At 33.7% G+C, this 25,038-nt stretch overlaps 1 protein-coding gene across 1 annotated transcript in view; it reads left to right on the top strand.

The window, feature by feature from the left end:
• The window catches only part of TMPRSS15 (transmembrane protease, serine 15), a 159,154-nt gene that overhangs the window by 51,485 nt on the left and 82,631 nt on the right, over positions 1 to 25,038 (top strand). Inside the window, exons 6-10 of the mRNA XM_011984889.1 lie at positions 3,303 to 3,434; positions 10,381 to 10,489; positions 13,941 to 14,047; positions 19,838 to 19,978; positions 20,649 to 20,798. Of these exons, the coding sequence (XP_011840279.1) occupies positions 3,303 to 3,434; positions 10,381 to 10,489; positions 13,941 to 14,047; positions 19,838 to 19,978; positions 20,649 to 20,798 (639 nt within the window). The remainder of the gene's footprint in view (positions 1 to 3,302; positions 3,435 to 10,380; positions 10,490 to 13,940; positions 14,048 to 19,837; positions 19,979 to 20,648; positions 20,799 to 25,038) is intronic.

Genomic DNA, 25,038 nt, shown 5'->3' with positions numbered 1-25,038 from the left:
TGCTGTATGTAACATCTCTTACAAATTATTTGGAAGGCAAAAAATAATGGATTTTAGTCTTTTTACTCTCCACGATGCCTAGCACAGAACCTGCTCTCAGTAGGCACAGGAGGCTCCTAGTGTCAAATCACTGGAAATTGTTTGGGCATTGGATCACTCTGAAATAATCCTCTCTGAGTGTATACTGAATTTTTCATGTTACAAATACAAACGATTAATTAAAGCCTTCTATTTGCAGAACTGCAATATAATTCACTGGTGTGTTTTCATAATATGTCAAAAGTTAGTGTCCTGAAGGTAAAATACCACATAGATTACAGAAAACAAGTGCACTTTTCCCCACTGAGTTAATAATGCCTAATATTAAGGAAATTTGATTAGTTTTTAATAAATGGAACCAATTATTCTCTTTGTTTTCTTTAACTAGAATTGATAAACTCCTTTCCTAAAAATTTTCTGTTGGGAAGCACAATTTGGTACAGACTTCTTAAAAAAAAGAAATATTAGAACAAAAATTAAGCAATGAAATGCAAACCAAGTAATACTCAAGTCAAGAACTCTAGTTTGAGAGTGCAAACCCATTTAAACTAAACTGGCATCTGGCTAGGTGTAACAGCTAATGTTTTAATTGATTTTTGTTAGAAATTGTAATCATATATATTCACGTAGGAAATGAAAGAGAGAGAGAGAAGAGTCAGTAAAAATATAATTTGACAAAAATTTAAAAACTCACTACCATTGTATAAGAATGACATTCACATTTTTCATATTAGTTTTAATATGGGAAACTTCTGTTTCCTCATGGACCAAGTCAGTTGAAGAGTGTTTATGAAACAGTCTGGAGAGAGCCAGAGTGCAACTTAAGGGTACCTCATATTCCAACTTAAATTCAAAATACTTCAAACTAGACTCAGTTTATAACCCCACAATTTGTTCATCTCGTAATCACTACTGCAACTAATGGCCATTAGTAACCCAACTGGTCTCTTCACTAATTCAACTGAATTACTTAGCATCCCATTCTGCACCTTCACTAATCTTGTTCAGAAGCACACGTGGTCACCGAAGCTCATCAATTTTACCTGTAAAGTAGCAACTGAGTCCGTGGCCCATCTCCTCTGCCATTGTGAGACTTCTGCTCTCATCTTTCATGTGGACCCTTGAAACAGCTTCTCGAGTCGTCCTATTCAAGTGATGTTTCACATGTTTCACATATTTCACATGGTCCAACAATTGCCTTTAGGAAACATGGACTGGTCATATTGCAGATAGATGTAAAATGTTCCAGTGCCATCGCCTATTGAAAAATATCTCTAACACTTAACAAAGATAAAAAGGTTCGCTAGACTCTGGTACCAAACTCCTTCCTGCTATGCCTTCCATAAACATCCGACTGTCTAGGTTAATGAGACTCATCTGTTTCTCATATATTGATGTACTCCTGACACATCACTAAATACATTCCATATCTCTCTCCTCCTGGTGCATTTCTAGGTGTACATCAAAAACTAATTTAAATATGACCGTTTCTGTCAAAATGTCTTTAATTCTTGCCTTAGAAGGAAACTAATTGCTTAAACTTTGATGCTCCCATAGCACTTTTTAAATCTCTCTCTTTAAAATATAATTTGTAAATAAATAAGTTCCCCCACTGAACTTCAAGCTTCATAAAAAGAGAGAGGCTCTGACTTACTCATTCTTTTATCTCTGTCTCTTAAAATTCCATGACAAAAATGTGTACAAAATAAATACTTGTGGGGTCAATAAATGATTATTCATGAGATCAATCAAGTCCAAGTGGTATCGCTTGCTGGTGTGGTTTTGGGGTCCGATCTAGAGTTCAACAGATATTGAACAGAGACGCGATGCATCAGGAACTGAAGCTCCCATGAGAAGCGTTAGGACAGCCAAAGTGATATATGTTCGTAGCTATATCCCAAATTCGTCTTTGAAATGTTGAATACTTGGAATTCTATTAGCTACTCGTAAAATAAGACATTTTTAAGTATAGTGCTCTCTTTGGTTTATGTATTTATAAAGCACGTATGAGATTCTATCAAATATTATGCCTTTTCTGGATTAACAACTCAATGGTTAAGGACTTTTGATGAATAGCTCTTAAATATCAACAAATATATGCCTTTGAGTTTATTAAATAATATTTTTATTATTATTTATTGTTTTCCTACATGGGAGTACTCTGTCATTTGAGAATGGCTTTGATCTTTACTCTGTCCTATAGTTTTAGATGTTGGGTGTTCCATGAATTTCCCATTGGTTTATATTCATTTTAATTACAGCCAGTTGCACATGTCTAATTTAGTTGTATGTAAACTCAGCAAAAATGTACAAATGATTTTAGTTAAGAAGTAACTTAGTAGGTTCATTGACACGGGCATTTTTACTTTTCCAATTAATTTTATAGAGCGGAAGGAGAAATTTCAGATTTTCATATTTTTAAAACCCAGCAGATGGCAGTAGAGTTCTGGCTTTAAGATTAAGAACAATAACCAAAAAGAAAACAAAAATGCTGATGAGTTAAAGATCTCCAAAACTTTGCACCATCATTGTTATTATATTCAGAGGCAAAAGTATTCAAATTTCCACATTGGCCTAAAATTTTTTAAAAAGTCTTTATCTTGTAGGCATATAAGAGTATGTCTTATTTTCGGAATTGCTCTTAAATTTTCCAAGTTAATTTCTAGAAGTAAAATGTGTTTCTTGGTGCATCTCTAGACTTAAGTTGATGAAAGTGGGGCAAGTGAAGGACAAGGCAGGCTGAGAGGTGCACATTGTTCGGATCCCCTCCAGAAGATGGCACGAAACCCTGCAGGGGTGTGTTTACAGTGTACCCCCTAAGAATCTCTGACCCCAAGAACAAAGAGATACTGAACAGAAATAGCCATTAGGTTTCTTCATTGTTCAATGTCACAATGCACTGGGAATTTTAAGTGTTTCTCTTTTCTCTTACTTTAAAATGACTTCGGTTGGTAAATGTACTCTACGGAATGGAAACCTTGACTTAAGACACTATATTTTCAAATAATAAGCTTATGAGTAAATGAAGTGGCTGCTAGATGTTGCAGATGATGATAAGCTTTCCAAAATTGCCCCTCATGAAATTTCAAAATTTAAAATGCTCTAATTTTACAAATGATTGATTTACAAATGAAATAAATATTCCTATGGCGGTTGAAAAATATACTTATAAGTAAGAACCCCAGTGGCAAAAAGGCCTATTAAATATTTAAACATTGTACATATCTCATCAATTGGAAATTAATTTCCGTTGTTTTTTAAAGGAAATGTCTCAGTAGAGTGCCCGCCTGGTTCAAGTCCTTGTGCTGACGCTCTAACGTGCATAAAAGCTGATTTATTTTGTGATGGAGAAGTAAACTGTCCAGACGGTTCTGATGAAGACAATAAAATGTGTGGTAAGTTCTCCCCACTACTCTCTCTCCTTCTGTTTTATCCTCCTTCACTGTAGACACACAAACACACACACACACACACACACACACATTCTAATCTCAAATACCTGAAACTACTGAAGAATGCGCTATTTAAATAGCTATTTTTATAGTATAATATAAAATCTAAAAATAATTGTATTAATATTTCCTAAACTTTATAAATAATATTAAACTTATTAATTAATTAAACAGAATTCCATTTGATCACTACAGAAAGGAAGATGTGATTACCAATGTCTGTCATAAATGTGGGGATGGGATTTGCTAAATTTTCATCTCTTCTCTATGTTAAGCTAATCCAAACTATTATTAATTTGACTTATTCGATAGACATTCTCACTTCTTACTAATGGCTTTCATGTTTTTTCACTATCATATGGGTCTTTTTCTTTCAACATTTTAACAGTACCTAACTCAATGAGCACCATATTAAAATTTTGACTGTTGCTTTTATTTGCCTCTTGTCGTTCTATAAATAATAGAAATAGGATATGAATAAGAACTTAATGCCTCATAAGTAAAACTTCTGTGTTTCATTTGTATATTTTGGCATTTTTTGAGTGTTAATGACAATAACGTTATTTTACTCTTATTATTATTATTATTATTATTATTAGGCACTTAAGTAGCAGTTACCATATACCAAGCATGACTCTAGTTGATTTAAACTACATGTTTACTCTTTGGCTTATTTCTTCATGTTATAGCTGGATTCCACTTAGGAAAGTTTACTAAAAAGCAGCATCTAAATAGGTAATTTATTTTTGTGTGCAACATATTTAAGAAGATTTCTACATAGAACTATAATAGTTCTCCCTTATTAGTGGTTTCCACAGTTTCAACTACCTACTGTCAACCACAGGGCACAACAGTAAATGGAAAATTCCAGAAATAAACAATGTATAAGTATGAAGTTGCACATCATTCTGAGTATTGTTATAATTGTTCTATTTTATTAGTGATTATTGCTGTTAATCTCCTATGGTGGGTATGTATGTCTAAGAAAAAAACATAGTAGATATAGGGTTCAGTACTATCCATGGTTCAGGCATCCACTGCAGGTGTTAGAATATATCCCCTGTGGATAAGGGGAGACTGCTGACTTTGGATAAGTCTAACTGGTATTTTGTTTTATTTAACAGAAAGTATTAACTGCACATTTTTTTGGTATGGCTTACAATCAGTTTTAAAATTATCAGTACAATTAGTGCCCCAAGTGTGTTAAAGACCGTAGTTACCGTAGTTACTATTTGCTACACTTTTCTATTATTTGTTATACTTTTCTCATCTTGCTTGACAGTAATTAAAGACAAATATTCCAATAACGATGAAAGTTTTCAAAGCTACCTGTCCACTCAGTACACATTTTAAAAGCCAGGCAGTTAGTCTGTTTCCCAGTACCAACTCAACGAAAGGCAGCTCCACTGCAGAGACTCCCACTAAGCAATCCCAATGCAAATGTTCTTGGATAAAATTCAGACCTTTAAAGTTTAACTACATACTCTGAGGTGCACTCAGAACATATTGGAAGAAAGTGCAGGCTACAGAATATTTTTAAATCTGTTTTATATAACTAAGTTACTCAAAGAAGAAGAAAGCAATGTTCTTGCTTTGCTCTGGCTTTCAGGCATTTTCCAAATTCTTTTCAGGGAGAATATGATACAAGTGTGCCATCATGAGGTGACAAAGGTGATGTTGATTTCTGTTTCAAAAACAATAGTGTACGTCAACTTAAACACACGGCTTTAAGCCAATATAATGATGATCAATATCCTTAAATAGAGGAAAAGGCGTAACTACCAAAATACATGAATCAAATATTGAAAAATGTATGCACCTATTATTTTGTTATTATGCTCGTGGTATTCATAATTTTCATGATGAACTAATATCAGTGCATATAAAAAAACCACAGGAATATCATGCAAGTGTGATAATTTGTCCTAAAATAAGTTTTAATGCTATGAATCATTTTTCTGAGCCACTCAAAACTCAGGTGGTGAGCCTCAGTATTAGAATGGAAGTAATTATCTAAGTTTGTTTTTAAAATATAGTTGAACTGCATTGTTACCTCTTAGTATCACAAAGATTTTTTTGTTTATTGAACCTTAATAGTGACCAGCCTTTCATGTCACTAACTCTCTCAAGCGTGCACACCGTCACTTTCCATTTTGTTGATTCTCTTTTTTTTGTTGTTTAAAGTAAGTTGTGTCTATTTTGGTAAATAAACTCAAATTATTTGTGGGATAATATTGTTTAAATCAATCAATTAATCTATTTTTATCCAGAGAGAATTTAAAAGTACATGTTGCTTTATTCATTTTAAGTTGCTTCATTCATTGACTATGGTGAGCCCACAAGCCTGATGACTTTCAACACCAGCTCAAACTTCCAGCAGCATTATTTCCACCTGAAAGCCGCTGTCCATCAATCTATATTCACGGAAAAAAATTATAAAATTAATTTAAGATAATTTTTCCAATATGAAGTTGACCTTTACTCTCTCTCTCTCTCTCTCTCTCATTGATTTATTTACTTTTATGCTCCAACTGGGAGCTCTAATTCTGGTTTGTGTTATAAATAGAGTCATATTAACGTTGTCTTCCTCATGCAACTTCCTCTTTTAGTCTTTAGTTATTTAGGTTTGCACACTTACAGCTGACTATAGCTGAAACAAGATTTCTTTAAATTGTTTTTGTCTTCTGATTAGAATTACATCAGCAGGAAAGTTCACTTTTTAGCTGACCTATGAAAAGGAAAGATGCTGATTCACAGCCTTTAAGCCAATGCTTAACTCTTTGGCAGTTGGCGAGTGTTCTCATAGTTTGCATGCCTCACGTGTGTATCCATAATAGAGCTTGGTGGCTAAGCATAGATCATGTTTGATTTACATATCCTGGAGATTTCAATGCCATGAGCAAAGACACAATTAGTGAATATTCAGCCAGCAGAGGGAGCTCTTCATTGGTCCTAAGTGCATACCCTTATGAATTCCATCCCATTACAGGTAACATTTCTGAAAATGCAATAGAATGACTGCTACTATTTGACAGGCTCATTTATCTTCTACTTAGATTTTTTTTTTTTTTTGATGCTGCACTAGAAAGCACTGCACAGTCTAAAAAGTCACAATCCTAAGTACCAGCCATCCTACTCATCCACAACTGGGTCATATATTTTTTTCCTGAAAACCTAGCCTGCTTCATTCATGGTCATTTGTACTATTAGGTTCTCCAGAAACATCCTGAAATTAAATGAAAAAAAAAGTATGAGAAAGTGCCTTACACAAGCCTCTATCTTGAAATGATAATATTTTGGCATTCTGAGTGTTGCTATTAGAAATAATTCAATACTACTGTAATTTTATTTTAAACACGTTTAGGAATATTCTCTATATTTGCTTGAATGCAGGAATTGACTAGAGCCTCATTAGAGCAGAATTCGACCTGTGGAGTATCCATTCCCACTAAAACTTAGTAACGTGACAGAATACTGGACAGGAAAATTGATCAGATTCTTTAGGACATGCTAAATACTATGACAAACAATCTTAACAATTTATGACAATAATAGCTTATTTATCACTTATATCATGGTGCAAGAAAAATGGCAAATGGCTGTGATCTAGGCATTCAGGGTACCTGCTCCTTACTTGCCACTCTCTCTGCCCCCAGAGGCCTCTACTAGATCCTTTACAACCAGCTGACTGACAAAGGAAGAATGTTACAGATATGTTCAGAAACCATATTTGGAAATAGACACAGTGACTTTTATAATCGTTCATTGGCCAACTCCGTCACATGACCTTATCTGACTGCAAGGAATTTGGGGAAGTGTAGTTTAGTCATGTGCTCAGAAAAGAACTGAAACAGGGTCGTCAAACGTAGAAGCGCCTTTGAAACTAGAGACATAACTCAGCTTTCTGGAAATCATGAATCACCTTGTGCAGCACAAAGCTGTTGATACCTTTCCCAAAAAGATGCGTAGTGAACAGATGGGAACAATGACTAAAATTTTAACAACTTTACAAACAGGTTTTACGAATTCTTAAAGGGATCTTGTTTTGTTCCCTTTCTCTCCCTCTCTCTCTCTGTCTCTTTTGCGTCCCCGTCTGTTCTGGAATATTATTGCAAATGTGATCTATATTCTAACTTTAAGAACATTGAAAAAGATGGAAACCTTTAAAAAATTTTCTGTTTCTTCTTTTATTTATGTTTTCCCCCCTGCTTTTCAGTTCAAAGAGTGGGTGATGTCATTGCGATAGTGATAGATGCATATATATATTGTGATATTAGGCAATATACCACAGTATGCTCTAGAAAAAGATTGCCTGGCTTTCAACTGTTGCTTGTAAGATAGGAGGCCTTATGGTAGTTAGTTAATCCATATATGACTCAGTTTCCCCCTTAACTTCATAGAGTTGTTATAAAATTACATTCATACATATATAATAACTTTGGAAAATGACTGGCACATAGTTAACACTCCGTAAATGTTGGCAGTTATATTTTAGCACTGACAGGATCGAGCGCCCTACCTCATGCACTGATAGGACTGAGCTCCCTACCTCATTGCTTCCAAAGTACTGTAACTCAAATATAAACTTCTCAATAGCAGTAGACTTTACTACACTGCCTACAATCTTTGAGTCCACAATATTTCTCGACAAACTGTAATTTAAAGGCTTTATATATCACATAAAAACGCAAGCAATACGATTTTCATTTTTATGGTCTTTGAATCTAAGGCATTAATTGCCCTGCTTGTTTGGCATGGTTTACAGTGAAAAACAGAGTTGAGGGTGAGAAAAGAGATTTGCTCTAACAACTAGAAAATTATTTAGCAAGTCATTAAAAAGTCACATATTTTACTATTTATCTTCAACTCATGACAAATAAGCCTTAATTTTATTTGTTTGTTGCAGCGATTATTATGCATAAGGCAATTCAGTTAACCACTATTTTTCCTTCTTTCTTGTGGTCTGTGCTGGATTGTTCAGAATTTAATCCTTGCTTCTTGACTTATTTTCTTTTCTAATCTTCATTCTTTTTTTCTTTTCTTTTTTTCTTCTGGGAATCAGGTTGCCAAATCATAAGCTAATGCAATTAATTCTTAGGCCATTGTTTTTAAGCAGACTTTGAATAATAAACTTAAGTTACCAAAGTAAATTTTTATGCACTTCAAAATATATATATGCCAAAAAATAGCAAAAACCCAATAAACACATAAAATTTTTATCAAGATTTCTATTTGCTATCTAATTTTTAATGTATTTATTCTTATATACATAAAATATTTTGTCATAAAATAGCTCATATTATGTAATTTGATAGAATCACTTTATAATTTTACAATGAGCTTTTTCATAGCTCAGTTTAGAATTAGCTTATTCTAAACACTCAGATTCCAAAAATGGCAAATTGATTTTAGCATATTTCTTTGATTTTTCTATCCTCCATTAATGCTTCTCCATATGAAGAATTTTTAATCTACGCAGACAAAAAGAGCACATTGTAAGGGTCATAATTTTAGAATACTGTGTCAACATAACCAAGTAACTAACTAGATGGAAAATAATGTAAGAAAGACTAAAAATTGTGAAAATCAGGGTGGATTTTTGCATATACTATACATAGCAAGTGTATGAAAAAACAAAAATCTGTAAGTTATGGCTCCTGGTTCACGCCTTCAAGAAGATTTTAATCTAGTTGGAATCTATTCAGATATAAATTAAAGGCAACTAATAATGCATGACTTTAAGGAGAGGTTCGTGAAATAAGTCTATGAAAACTAAAAGAGGAAAATGAGTAATTATGGAAAGCAAAAGTCTTAATCAGGAATATTGAATGAAAATATTGAAAATATTGAGCTAGTGATCGCCCAAAGGAGCAAGAGTAATGAACTTTAAAAGACGGACTAACAGATTTGTTGGATGGAATTCTATACAGGCCATTAGTACTATCATTTTCCTGGCCTTATTCTAATCTTTTTCAAGAAAACATAGCACTTTGTTCATATATTTGAAATTCACCTAGCTCCAATTTAATTCTAAAAATAAGACCAAAAAATGACTAGTTATTTGTCTAAACTGGCAGGTTGCAATTCAGATATATTTATTTCCTTGCAAATATGGAAGAATACACTTAAAGTGCAGCTTAGGGAAGTGTATTTAGAAAGACAATGCTTTTGAACATGGCGCAGTGGCTCATGCCTGTAATCCTAACACTTTAGGAGGCCTGGGAGTGCAGATCACCTGAGGTCAGGAGATCGAGACCAGCCTGGCCAACATGGTGAAACCCCATCTCTACTAAAAATACAAAAAGTAGCCAGGCGTGGTGACAGGCGCCTGTAATCCCAGCTACTCCTGAGACTGAGGCAGGAGAATCGCTTGAACACAGGAGGCAGAGGTTGCAGTGAGCCAAGATGGCACCATTGCATTCCAGCACACACAACAAGAGCGAAACTCCATCTCAAATAAAAAAAAGAAAGAAAGAGAGAGAGAGAGAAGGAAGGAAGGAAGGAAGGAAGGAAGGAAGGAAGGAAGGAAGGAAGGAAGGAGAAAGAAAGAGAGAGAAAGACAGAAAGGAGAGAGAGAAAGAAAGAAGAAAGAAAGAAGAAAGAAAGAGAGAAAGAAAAAGAAAGAAAGAAAGAAAAAGAAAGAAAGAAAGAAAAAGAGAAAGAAAGAAGAAAGAAAAGAAAGAAAGAATTTTTCTAAAATACTTCAGGATAGGATGTGTATTAGTATTTAAAAATGGCTAATAGGTTTTCAACATGAAATCTTATTATCATTTCAATTTTATAAAATAGCCTTGTACAGATTCTGCCATGAATATTCTGTGAAATGTTTTGCAGCCAATTTGAATCCCAAGATTGTTTTTGTCTAACATTAATTGGCATCGTTTTGCAGCCACAGTTTGTGATGGAAGATTTTTGTTAACTGGATCATCTGGGTCTTTCCAGGCTACTCATTATCCAAAACCTTCTGAATCAAGTGTTGTCTGCCAGTGGATCATACGGTAATACAAGATCTTATGTTTTCTGTTCTTAAGTCATAAAGTGTTTTTCTGATGCAACGTCTTATTGTTTTCAGTACTTTTTTAAAGAATTATTGTTTTCATTAAGTATGAAGCAAAAACCTCCCAACTGAAAAATTGTACCAAAGATTATACTATCATTTTTAACCTTTTACAAAGGCATTCTGTCCTATGAACAATACTGTCTAATAAATGGGATCATCTCATTGGGTTCTGAAGCAAGTTTATTTTTCTGTGGTGCACATTGATCACGTGCTGCCAGGCAAACAACACACATGTATGGCTGTGTATCATAAGAAGTAGAATTTCACATCACCTGCATTTGTCTATAAAATATATCCTTTCTTATTTCGCCACTGACTTTGTGGAGATCTCTAAAGGTGTGATTCAGTTACAGCAGATTAAGAGCAGGGAACAGCCTCTGTGTATGTCTTTCTTGCTATATCTCGAATGACATTTGGATCAGTCAATATATATTTTACCTCCATATTCTTAATTCAGTTAACCAATCATGATGATAATCAAAATAATCAGGCTGCTGATAGCTGATCTATCTTAATGTTTACCTAAGCATTTTCATAGACAAGGAACACCTTAAGTTCCTTCCGGATATTCCAAGGAAAAAAGAATTTGTACTCACATAAATATAAGAGATCTTGAAATAAACTTATTTAAACTCTTAAAAGTAGGACTTCTTATAGCTTTAAATATGTTAACATGCAGTGTAAGTCTCCAATGAAAACTTTCTTGTTAAAATGCTGAATATTTCCCCAACAGAGCATGCAGAATAAGTGCTCCATTGAATTCACTATGAAAAATTATATTCTAATTGATTCATTTGTATTAATAGCTAGATGGGATTATGGTTTACTGGTCTGACCTATAGTGTTATTTTAATCATTGTGATGACTCACTAGAAAACTACGGCAATCGATATAATAGCTGATTAAAGAAAGTTAAAAGTCGGAGCCTCAGGTTCTTGCCACACAGTATGAAATGGCTGCTTATTTCTTCCATCTCTGTCTTTTCCAGCTTGACTCCAGATTCCCTAAAGGTCTCACCAGCAGGCTCACTCCCTCGGTCTTTAAACTGACTTAACAGAGGCAGAATTGAAACAGCTTCAAACTGAGCTTTACTTTCCTTCTCTGTCTAAGCTGGGATGATCTTCTGCTCCCTCATTTTGATCCCCTCACCTCTGCCTGTGGTTACGAGGCATGTCTTATAGTAGCCATGAGTATAGCATCTCCTGCATTTACCTAACATGCTTCAAGGGCCCTCAAACCTAAGCACTCATCATAATCGCCCTTGGAGCTTCTCAAAATACACATTCCAGAATACACTCCGGGACTGCTGAATCTGATACTCAGGGCTGAAGTCCATACGTTTGTGGTTTGGGTTTTTTTGGTTGTTTTTTTTAATAACCCACCACCATTCTAACTTTATCTCCCTTGCAGCAAACACAGGTCAGGTTCAAAAATCTGAGTTTCTGCTTAGTTGTCTTTTAATGCTGCCGTGCTAGTAGCTGCTATTTCGCTAACACCAACTCCACTACTTGAAGACTAAACTTCAGCCCTGAAGTCCAGCCCACCGGCCATAATTATAGTATGGTGTTTGATCAACCTGAGGTTTTGCCACAAATGGACAGTTCTCAACAATGACTTTTAGACTTTCAAAAATTTACTAACTCTGTGAAGAACGTCCTTAATTGCCTTATTGGCCACATTACTACTGGTGGTGAACCTAAAAACCAGTCTTGCCATGTCCCTGCCTGTAGGCCTTTTTCACTCAGTATCCTCCAGGGCCAGAGTCGGAGGCCAGGTCACTTCTCAGGGCTCCTGCTTGGCCTTGGAAACTAAATCTCTTAAGTATTACCAGCCCTTTTAATCCTTTCCTGGGTCCATTTGCAGATGATCTAGCCAACCTCATGCCCAAGGAGGCTTAGATATTTTCACCCATACACACTTTTATTTCTTTCAGCCATGTTCAGAGAAACTTGGTACTTACAAAGCACTTGGAGGAGTTACTTACATTTCTGATTATAACACTTTAATAAGACAGTGGAGTTGTAAGTAGAGGTTTCACTAAGTCTCCTCTCTCTGAAACTATTATCTGAAAATGAAAATAGTTTAAATGTGAAATTTAAATTTTCTGATGAACCTGTCACACTTTTCCTTCTATGCTCTTATACCGGCAGCTAGATACAATATTTTTTATATCAATAGCATGCACTAGTTTCTACAAAGTATTAGATAATATAGGAATGAATGAATTAATCCCTGTCCTTGAGTCATATAAATTGTTAGGAAAGACATTTAAGTATGTAAATAACAATTTAACTGTCATACAATCAAGCTGTCACCTTGATGGTGTGAACAATATACATGAATTGGAAATTTTAACGTAATTAAAATGTTCATTCTACCCAAAGTGATGTACAGATTGAATGCAAGCCCTATAATACTGATGGCAGTTTTTACAGAAATAGAAAAAAAAATCTAAAAATGTACATGGAATCACAACAAAACCTGAATAGCCAAAACAAACTTGAAAAAATAACAAACCTGGGATCTCACACTTCCTGATTTCAAAATATATTACAAAGCTGTAGTAATCAAAACTGTAACATACTGGCAAAAAGACAAACACGTAGACAGAAAGAATAGAAAGCCCACAATAAAGCCTCACATATATGATCAAATGATCTTCCACGAGGGTGCTAAGACAACACAAGGGGAAAAGGATAGTCTTTTCCACAAATGACACTGAGAAAACCTGAAATGGTGCAGCTGCTATGGAGAACAGTGTGTAGGTTCCTTAAAAAATTAAAAATAGAATTCACATATGATCCAGCATTCCCAATTCTGAATATTTATCTCAATGAAATATCTGCACTCCCATGTTCATTTCAGCATTAGTTACAATAACCCAAAGGTAAAAAGAACCTGAATGTCCATCATTTGATGACTGAACAAAGGAAATGTGATATATATATATGAATATTAGTCATAAAGAAGGAAATCTTGTATATGATACAACATAGAAGAACCTTGAGAACATTGTACTAACTGAAATAAGCCAGTCACAGAGAGATAAATACTGCATGAATTCATTTACTTGAAGCATAGAAAGTAGTTAAACTCATGGAAATGAGAGGAGAATGGTGGTTGCCAAGGACTGGGAGGACTAAGCAATGGGGGAGTTGTCATTCACTGATACAGAGTTTCAGTCCTGCAAGTTAAAGAATTCTAGAGATCTGCTGTACATCATTGTGTTCATAATTGGCAATACTGCACTGTACAGTTAAAAATTTAAGAGGGTAGATATCATATTATGTGGTGTTCACCACAAGAAAACACATACAAATTCTAGAATGCATTAGGAAATATGACAACTGTTAAAAATGTGGTAATCTATTTTTTTGCCTTTAATTTAGTGTAAACCAAGGACTTTCTATTAAACTGAGCTTCGATCATTTTAATATATATTATACAGATACATTAAATATTTATGAAGGTGTAGGATCAAGCAAGATTTTAAGAGGTAAGTTGAAGCAAATATACAATTACTTATGAAAATGAAAATATGTGGGTAAATTTTTGGAGTGGTATGTTTTCCCTTTGATTTTGAAGTGAATATGGACTTGAAACTTATACAACTAAAAAAAAAAATTGCTTCTCATTATAAAAATTAGAAAATTAGTGCTCTACGTGTCTTCATAATAAAACAGTTATGTTTTAACATCATCCTCTTCTAATTAATATCCTAAAAATTATGTGAAACTTGTCAAATGGTTATAATTATCAATTTGGTTACCATACATTGTTTAAATGCTAGTCCCTATTAACCAAATTCAGTCTCTGAAAATTACTATTCTGTTTTCTCTGCATTGCGTAGGTTATAAACCCACAAAGGTTCTGTTATTTTTTATGTTCATCCTGCTCCTCGTTCTCCTGCAGGCTAATACTAATAAAGTGGTTAAAACATTGTCTAGCCAAGGAGGTAGGCTAAGTAAATGATAGATGTGGATGGATGGTATTGTGACTATACAAACATTTATCGTTACACATGGATGGGGCTGGAAGCTGAAAAGGGGGCAGGGAATGCCCTAGTAATATACATCTGTTCATGCCCCTTTGTTCTCCCTGTCCCCAAAATGCACAGACCTATTCACAGTAACCAGTGAAATTAGGTGCAAAATTCCAGGAGGAAATCAGTGAGGATGAGGTAGAGAATGTGGAAATGAAGCCGAGGGAATAACTAGTTTTCCTCGCCTGTTGGAGAAATAGTTAAGTGTCAAGCTAAGATAAGGTTGGTGACACGTGTGATTAAATTTTACATAATAACTTTGTGTTAAGAACCTCACCTCTCAAATTGTATTTGTGGGCAATGAAAAGTGAATCCTACTGAATAATTTTTTACAGATTTAATGATTTGAGAAATATGTAAGCATATGCTAATAATATCTCATTTTTATTAGGTGTTGACATGTGATATTCTACTGAATAATCAATGTGCATTTTCTTATATAATATTTTCAATAAACCTGCAAAATATGTTTTACAGAAGAGTAAAATGAGGTCTAATATATTAAATTACCATAAGTCCACAGTGTTGGAGGCAGAAATCAAATCCCAAACTCTCTGACTTGAAACATAATACAATTATTCTTTGTGCTTTAACAGCCCAAGTACACATATCATAATGAGTGTATATAAAACATATGAACTCATGGTAAATCATATTTGCTCTTAAAAAGAATGGGCCAACCATTTCATAATCTATTTCTATATCCGACAAATGCAGTTTTTTTTAATTATTACCAACATAAATATTCACATAGGTGGACAAATAGGCTACTTCATATAAACATTTCCAAAGACTAATGTGGCATTAATAAACTTTACCATATATTTTCACTTACACTGTGTAAAGGAGTGTTGTCAGCACTTTGAGTTGACTCAATAGATGCTCTTCCAAACCAATTATGTAGGTGCTATTATCATCCCTACTATACAGAAGTTAAAATCTAAATTTGCATAGGTTGGGGGCTGAATAAGTGGTAGGCATAAGATATTCTCATGTTTCTTAGCTCTTCAAATACCATGGTTTGTCTAAATATTATTTTCACACGATTAGGGTATCAGCAATTTGTGAATAAATTTTAAAACATTTAGCCATAGTGATGTGACTAATGGGCAATTAATTGCCATAAGAATGTAATGAGAAACTGAATATCCAAGCAGAAAATATCTATGAATGTGTAGTTACATCATAACAGGTAGTTGCTTAATTTTAAGGTATTCAGAATAATAATTTATTTTAAAGTTTTGAAAATTAAATATTTTAATTATAATCCAAAAATGTGAGAAAGTGTATTGGGTGTTAAATTTTCAAATTAAAAATTCTAACTTTTTCGAAGAAAACTAATAATACCTTACCATTGGTACCTAGCACAAAGTCTGGTGTATTGCAAAAACTCAAGGTTTATCTGAATTTACACCAACTGGGATATATTTCTATCATATGGTATTATAGTATATAATCAATGGAGACAAGCAGTATTTCCCATAACTGTAAAGTTAATTTGTATGGAAATAATGCTGATACTTTCATTCTCAAGTCACAAGCTCATCTTTCCCTAAATGTTTTATCAATTCCTTTATGTGAAATGTGCTTACAAGGTTTGCTTTCATTAAATTCCAATTCAAAATATATAATCTCAAATGCTGTTATTATTTGTACACTATTGGAAATATATAAATTTTTCACTTAGGGTAAGTGGGATTATATAGAGACAATATAAGGAATTATCTTCCTAAAATAGTTGTTATATACCTGATTAGGGGCAAATCAGCATAAACAAACCCTAAAGGCATTTTTCCATCATTTTAACCTACAGTTGCGATGCAAAAGTTCTTTAACTGCTAAAAAGTGTCAGGGAAATATAGACATACATAAAGTGATAGTGCAGTCTTCAAATAATCATGAAAATTGAAGTAAATCAAAATGGAGTGCTGGGAAAGTTATTTCAAAAGTGTTTTCTTTAAGTTGCAATGATGAAAGTATAATATTAAATTCAATGGTTATAATATTAATACTTCGTGTGAAAGGAGTAGAAGATGGTGAGTGAGCTTACTTAATTTAGTGTTCAGAAAAATCTATAAATGTTTTCATGCATCTTCAAAGAAAGACAACAAAAATGCCTGGGTTAGCACACTGAAAACAGTTTCAAAATGCTTAGCCCAGGAATTGTGCTTCTGAGTGCATAGTTGTTACGCCATTCTTTGTATCTCAAGTGCTTAGCTGGTATTCCATTCCCACAGGACTGCTGACAATATATTTCTAATACATTGTACAAGGCCATGCTTATCCTGAGGCACACAGAAGTATGAATAACTATAGCCAAAGCTATGTAATAAACATAGTGTATATTCCTGAATTGTCAACTTATCCTACAACAAAAATAATAACACTGCATATATGGAATTAAACAATATAGGCAAATATTATTCAAAGTAAAGCATTTTCAATACATTTTATGCTTTTATTAGGACACTTTTATGTATACTCAGAAGTACCCATTAACTCACTTCTGTTGACAGGGGTACATTATGTGGAAAAATTTATTTTAGCAAGCACTAGGTTTGCTTAAGTCATCCCTTCCAGAAATTATCAAAGATTCCCCAATCATAGTGCCTGGCAAAATTAAAGATTCCTTCTTCAGTGCCTCCATAGCATTTTCCCCTTATATAATAATTTTATGGTTATTTTTAATAACTCACCAATATATATTATTCTAATAGAGGAAACTGGTTACTTCTTTTCTATGTCATCAGCACTTGACCCCAGACTAAATTCATAGTGGGCACTCACTAAGATGTGTTGAATATATTAGAAATTCTTTTATAATAAAGATGGTACTCTAGGTGCCGTATTTTCACTCTTATAAATTGGATAATATAAGTACTTTGAACTAGGTCTGTTGAATCATATTCTGTAGAAAGTTGGTCTTCCCTGTCCATTGCCCTCTTTCCAAATTCCCCACATCTGTATCATATTTCTCTCTTCTTTCACAAAACCTATTCACCAGAGCCTTTGCTGTTAGTAGACAAATGATGAGTTAATTCACATTTAAGAGTGACTGATTGATCAGTCTACGCAAATTAACATCCATAAAAGTTTTGTATTTTTAATAGAAGATGTTGGATTTTCTTAAGGAATGTCTAAAAATTTATTTTATCAGTTATGATATACTAGGAAAAAAGGCATCCTTTAAAAGATATTAGGTAATTGTTTTTATTCTTTCAACACAAACCCTGTCTCTTTTATGTAGGCAAATTCTATTACTCTGTTTACTCACATCTTGATATATGCCCTCAAATATTGATTAAAAATCTCCTATGCTTTGATACAATGACAGAGGCACAGAAAGCATTAAGTCATAATCTCACCCTTTTCAAGGTTTACAACCTAGTTGGTGAGATGGAGAAGCAAAAGATAGAATTCACTGAGCATTTAGTGTATACCAGTCACTGTCTTACATGAGAATTACTTTTACTCCTTATCACAAATCTTCATGGGAAAAAGTTGTTACACTACAGAAGAAAGGCACAGACAAGTCTAGTAAGACATGGAACCAAGACTCAATCAAATACTGATGCTGGAGCCCCTGCTCTTAACCACTACCCTCCACTACTCCCTGGATTTGTAAGATACATGGCTTTCACTGGATCTGTAGTCCTGGGACTCTTATTAGACAAGGAGACTTTAAGACTATCTGATGAAAGTTTTATAAAATCTCTACAGACACATATTCTACACCATTTTAGGAGGTTTGCATGTATCTCTGAAGCAGGTTAATGGAATTCAAGGTAAGCTCCTGGACTTTTTAGACTAGCACAATTCTGTTAGATATCATGAGAATCCAACACACTATGAAATCCAACACACTAAGGATGTGGTTGAACCACCAGCCACATTCAAAGCCAACCAGAAGCCATTGTCCAAGAGAATTCCATTGCCATGGAATAAAAAGCAAAAAGGAGGCAGATAGGTTTAAAGTTTCTAGAATGTTCACATCCCTTAAGTGACTAACACTTATGAACTCCAAAGGTTTTCAATATGAGAAGTATTTAACTTACAAAGGTGTGCATGCTGCCATGATGACAGTCTAAATAATAGTTCTTCATGAAAAAGCATTGAATTCATGGCACACATTTTGGGGAAAAACATTAAGATGTGAATCAATGCTTGTTCATGAGGTCCTTTCTATTAGATTATATTGAAATTACATTGTATGTATCACATTGTTTTCTAATTACTACATAATCACAGGATATCTAATCATTCATAAAAGTGTCTCTTTTCAGAACTCAATGTTAAATAACTCACTGTTATTTATGCTAATGGATGGATTGTTTGTTAACACTTTTTTTTATTATCACCTCCACTAAGAAACCATTTCAGGCCTTGTTTTTTTCTAACTACCCCTCGTGAAAGTCTAATATTTCATATATACTATATTCTGTGGATCTGTTCATGGACTGTGGGTATATCTGAGCTTTACTCAATTGAAAATAAAAACTGTTTTTCTCCCTCAGAACCAATTTTCACCCCCCTAGAGGCAAGATCACCCCCTTTGAAAATGTATGTGATGTACATTTTCATAAAAGCAAATTTTATAGAACAATGATTTTGTAAAGCATAATATGAAAACTTTTAATAACCCAAGTACCATACTAACTCTTGACAATCAAAAATGAAAAAAAAAAATCCCCTAAGTAGTTTATACTCAAGACAGACAAATGCTACAATCAATATAAAATGCTGTAGAAACAATCTTAAGTCACCTGGTATTATTTTGAGATCTTATAGTTATAAGTATAAAGAACCAAAGAATACTCTTTTGTTTCTATTATTTTACCCAGATTAAGCCCTTGTGAGTGTGACACAGTAAATACCTGATGAAGCTAAGTTGACTTTAATTTTTAAAACTGCTTAACTGGTGTTTCTTAGACTAACTTTGTCAGTGAATGAATGCATCTTTTCTATGTATATATAGTGTATAAATCTAACAATTAAAAATTTAAAATACCTTTTTTATCAAACCATAAATATGTAAAATAATTTGAGGCTTTCTAATGTTTGAGAGAAGAGATATTTCAGTTAAAATAAAGGTAAGACTAATGCTTTTAGTTAACTCGGTGGTATCAGATAGATATTTGGATAGATAAACTGATAAACTGATAGTTCAGTAGATGGACTGATGGATGGATAGATAGATGAACAGGTAGATATATACATATAACAGTTGTTTATTTTATTTTGCAGCTTCTATTTGGGAAACTAATCCTGGCACAATAAGAATTTTTTCCAACCAAGTTACTGCCACTTTTCTTATAGAATCTGATGAAAGTGATTATGTTGGCTTTAATGTAACATATACTGCATTTAACAGCAGTGAACTTAATAGTAAGTATTATTTATTTTCAGCTTTTTAATTTTTAGATGCTTTAATGTTATAATGGAATTTTAAAGGTAGCAGAATCTAAAATTTTCATGATGTAAGTTTTATAATGAGTATCTTGTATGTGCATCTTTCTCTTCTTAGAACTCAAAAAGAAATGAGAAATTGGAAAATGGTTTACATTTTTCAAAGGAATCAAATAACCAATTTGAGAAAACTTATAAATCACTGTAAAATCAAATTAAAATTTTATTTGCTGCAAGCATTGCAAGTTACAAAATACTAGCATAAAACTATTTCAGAGAAAATTCTACATAAACTTAATTTGGATCAAGCTATTAAATTTAGTAACAGGAGAGAGAAGAATATGGAACAAAGTTTTTGTGGGTGAACCAATGGAGACAAAATGTAAAACTTAAAATACAAGAAACTTATATTTGCTAATGCCCTGACAGAGTATAGGAAATGTATTAATTTAACACACTTGGCAATAAAAACCTGTTTTAAAAAAACTTAATAGAATGCAACAGAGTTAAGATTAACAAAAAAAATGATTTTGTGCATACCACTGAAGTATAAGCTATATAAGGTTAGATTATTTTCAATACAATCTAATACAACTACTCACATTGTGGACTAAATTTGTTTTTTATTCTTCCTTTTTTTCATTCACAGATTATGAGAAAATTAATTGTAACTTTGAGGATGGCTTTTGTTTCTGGGTCCAGGATCTAAATGATGATAATGAATGGGAAAGAATTCAGGGAAGCACCTTTCCTCCTTTTACTGGACCCAATTTTGACCACACTTTTGGCAATGCTTCAGGTATAATTCATTTAATTCAGAAGTCAAAAGGATTTTAATTCATAAATCAAAAGGAAAGAGATATGTGTTGTTCCGCAGTGTAAAGTGAGCAGTATTAAATGCAAAAGTCTTTTTGGATTTTTTAAAAATTGAATCAATTAAATGAAAAATGGTAACCAAACAGGCAAGTAAAAGTGAGTGTGTTTCAAGAAATATATTGGTTTACCCTATATATTTGCAAAATGTTGAAAAGTACACAGAGGCCATTAGAGACAAGACTAGGTTGTCATCTTAGACTTGCCACTTATTATTAACTAAGTAGACTTGTGTGAAGCAATTAATTTTTCTGGAGTTTGGTCTATTTTGTCTTAATTTCGCTTTCTGATTGTACATTGCTAGTGCACAGAAATAAAATGGATTTTTGTATATTGATCTTAGACCCAGCAGCAGCCTTGCTGAATTTGTTTATTAGCTCTGATGTTTCTTTAAAGAATTCCTTAGCATTTTCAACATACAAGATTGCATTATCTTGAAACAAAGATAGATTTGCTGCTTCTGGGAAGCCCTATGGAAGTCTGATTCTAAAGCACGATAATAGGGCAGGGTGGTGACTTCCAAGTACGGTTTTCATCTGAATGAGACATTCGAATTGATGTCAGGTGGAAATATTAGAGACAATAATATTTTGCTAAGAAACTAGAAATCGTGGTGAAATATTAGAAACTAAGGAACTTGTAGTGAGAAAATCAGTCATGAAAGTCTTGGAACACATATTCATAATACCAAATATAATCACTGAAATAAGAGTTACAAATCTTAGAAGGAACATGTAAGGAAAATTTAAAAAAAAAAAGTCAAAATTGAGCATTTATATAATTGTCTTAAGCAAAATTCATCCTATAATATGACTTGCTGATAGGTTACTAATGAGAATACTATTCCATTCAGGCAAATAAATGTTAAAAGCCACCTCTAACCAGCCATGGTTCTAGGCATTAAGGATACAGACCACATACAGTAACTTCCACAGTCTGTCCCAAACCTCCAAGTTGAAATGTTTTTTTCCTTTAAATATTCTAAGTACCGCTTCTGTTTTTCCTACCACATAGCATTATACTTACTCAGTTATTTGTTTCTTTTTACCACAGTGTTCTTTTCAGGAACAAAAACCTAGTCTCTTTTGTCTTTGAATTAATAGGGCATGTATTAGTCCATTTTCACACTGCCATAAAGAAATACCCGAGACTAGGTAATTTATAAAGGGAAGAGGTTTAATTGACGCACAGTTCTACATGGCTGGGGAGGTCTCAGGAAACTTACAATCATGGCGGAAGGCAAAGCAGACACATCTTACATGGTTGCAGGCAAGAGACAGTGAGTGTGTATAGGAAGAAATGTCAAACACATATAAAACCATCAGATCTTGTGGGAACTCACCATTACGAGAACAGCATTGGAGAAATTGCTGCTGTGATCCCCTCACTCCCACCAGGTCCCACCCTCAACACATGGGGATTATGTAGATTACAACTGGAGATGAGATTTGGGTGGAGAACACAGAGCCAAACCGTATCAGACATTCTCAGTGCATGAATCTAATTGACAGGCAAAATTATTTTTGAACATGTAAATAAATACCTACAACTTTGACTCAAGTAATTTCTGAGTAAGTTATTGACTGAATAAAATAGTTTCTAAAGTAAACAAAAATTCTAAGCACATTGACATTGCAATTTGTTATTAATGGCCACTTCTATTACAAACATAAATATTCCTGATTTTAAGACCTGAAAATTAAGTGGTTGATTTAATATCAATTGTGAGTGACATTTAGTTAAAGAACTTTAAAGTGTTAAATTTTTTCAAGAAAGAAATATATCTGACTAATCCTACTTCTTTAGAGAATGATATCTCTAGAATATTATAATATGGTTCATCACACTATTTCAACTTAATAAAATTAATTTTTAGTAAAAAGTGACTACTTTTAATATATTTCAGAGTCATCAGTAAAAGCCCCTTCAAATTTATTATTTTGTTCTTTTATTTAAGAAGCATTTATTGAGGCCTTATTCAAGTCATTCAGAATATATCTGTGAACAAAATAAACCAGATTTTCTGCTCTCATGAAGCATAAATTATAGCAAGAAAAAACAGAAAATAGGAAATGTACATATATAAAGTAATTAATTGTTTCTTGGTGTATTAAATGTGAATAAGTACTTTGGGAAAATGTGAAGCTTTGTAAGAGGATGGGGAGGGTAGGGCTAAGATGCTATTACAAATTAAAAGAAGCTGATCAGTTAGTCTCATTGAAAGAGTGACACTTGAATCAAAACTGTAAGGAACTGAAAGAATTAGCCACACAGATTATTCCAGGCAGAGGCAACATGACTGTTCTATTGGAAGATAGTTTGTGCGAGGGCAAGCGTGTTGAAAAGAGACTGGTAGAAGGCCATTGCCTAACTAGAGAAGAGGTCATGAGACTCAGATCAGTGGGAGCAGATGTGGTGAGAAAAGGCCAAATTCTGAATATGTTTTTTAACTGAAGCCAACAGAATGCAGTTAAATGAGTCACCAGTGTGGACCTTTGCATTAAAAAATGTGCTGTATGTAAATGGCCAACTCCATAAGACAAAAATGTTTAGTCCTAAAAATGATGACATGAATGCTCTCACACATAATTAATCTTATTTGAATAAGTTATTTCCCAGAGCCTGATTCTCCATGGAAAAATCACTAATTGCACAGCTGAAAACTAACCCCTATGTGATAATCACCCCACTTCTCTGAAGGGGTCTGGGCTAAAACAGTCAAATAATCTGATTTTTTGTTCTCTTTACTGTAATAAAAAAAAATTTCTACCACACTTGGACAAGAGTAGTTAGAGGAAAGTGCAAAAAGCATTTATATCTATTGACTATGACAGATACCTTTTATGTAGTTGAAATCTTTGATGTTCAAATTATCATTTTTCTACTTTTATGTCATCCTAATAAGAGATAAGATAACTTCACTGATATCTGAAGAGTATGAATACATTACAGGGGAAAATGGTATCGCCTTGCCAACAGATTAAATAACTAAGGAAATAAGATGAAATTGGACAAAGTGAAACGGGTTGAATGTCAAGTGGAGGTTTTACATAGCTGGGTCTCAAATGAAGTCTCAGGAGAAAGAGGAGTAGCAGGAGTTATTTAAAATTAGACGAGTCATATAACGAGGACAGGTGATAGGGTTTAATAGGTCCTCTCCAACTCTCATACCTGTGATTTCATTCATAATCAACCAGTCATTCCTCTCCAAAGGGCATTTTCTTCTAGCCTGCTTTTTTATGTGTCAGAACATCCTATCTCTGAAATGAAAGAGAATTAAATATTTCTCAATGTTCCTCTTATCCAGGCAGGTTTGTTGTTTGTGTTGTGGTTTTGTTCTTTGCCTTTACCTTAAGTGACAGAAAAGACTAAATGAAACAGACAAACTTTGAGTTAATACTGCTTTAGGTAAGAACACCTAACGCTCTTAACTTTTCTAGTCCTTCTGAAGAACTGAATCCTGGTGCAGCAATGGCTTCTAAATCTCTGTGTTGTCAACAGTCAGGGTTTCTCTGTACCTCTTAGAAGCAAAGGGAATTGTTGGAGAAGGTGATGTTGAGGCAGGACAGCATCTTGAGGTGCTCAAAAGTGGCCCATTCCTTCAGGAGGCTTAGGAAAAATGAGGTTCACAATATGTGGAAACTCCAGGAATGTAGGGGTCACAGAGGACTACATAGCTCAAATAAAATGTTTCTTTCCTTTCCTTTATCAGTGAAATTGCAGTTGTTTGTAATACTGTGGGAGGTAGTATAGTTTAGCAGTAAAAACCATTAAAATATAGACCCCGGAGTTTTAGCCAGGTTTAAATCTTAGCCCTGCCATTTAGGCAAGTTTCCTATCTTCTATTTCTGCCTCAATTCCCTTATCTGGAAAGTGGGGTTGAAGACAATAGGACCTGCTGTTAGAGGTATGTAATAAACATTAAATTGATTGCTATGTTTAGGAAAAAAAACTCTGAAAAATGTCTGGCACATAGGAAGTGCTATATAAATGTTAGCTATTACAACTACTTTCTTTTCATGCTGCAAAAGTGTTCAAGAAACATAAATCGGCTGTGGTACTGTTCTAAGTCATATGTTGGGGAGGAAAATAGTTACTCTGCTCAATTTTTAAAATTATATTACTTCTTTTAGATATCATCATTTAACTTAGCATATAAACTTTTT

The sequence above is a fragment of the Mandrillus leucophaeus genome, unplaced genomic scaffold (genome assembly GCF_000951045.1).
Source record: "Mandrillus leucophaeus isolate KB7577 unplaced genomic scaffold, Mleu.le_1.0 Scaffold275, whole genome shotgun sequence".
Lineage (NCBI taxonomy): Eukaryota > Metazoa > Chordata > Mammalia > Primates > Cercopithecidae > Mandrillus > Mandrillus leucophaeus.
This window is presented reverse-complemented; position numbering and strand designations above follow the sequence as displayed.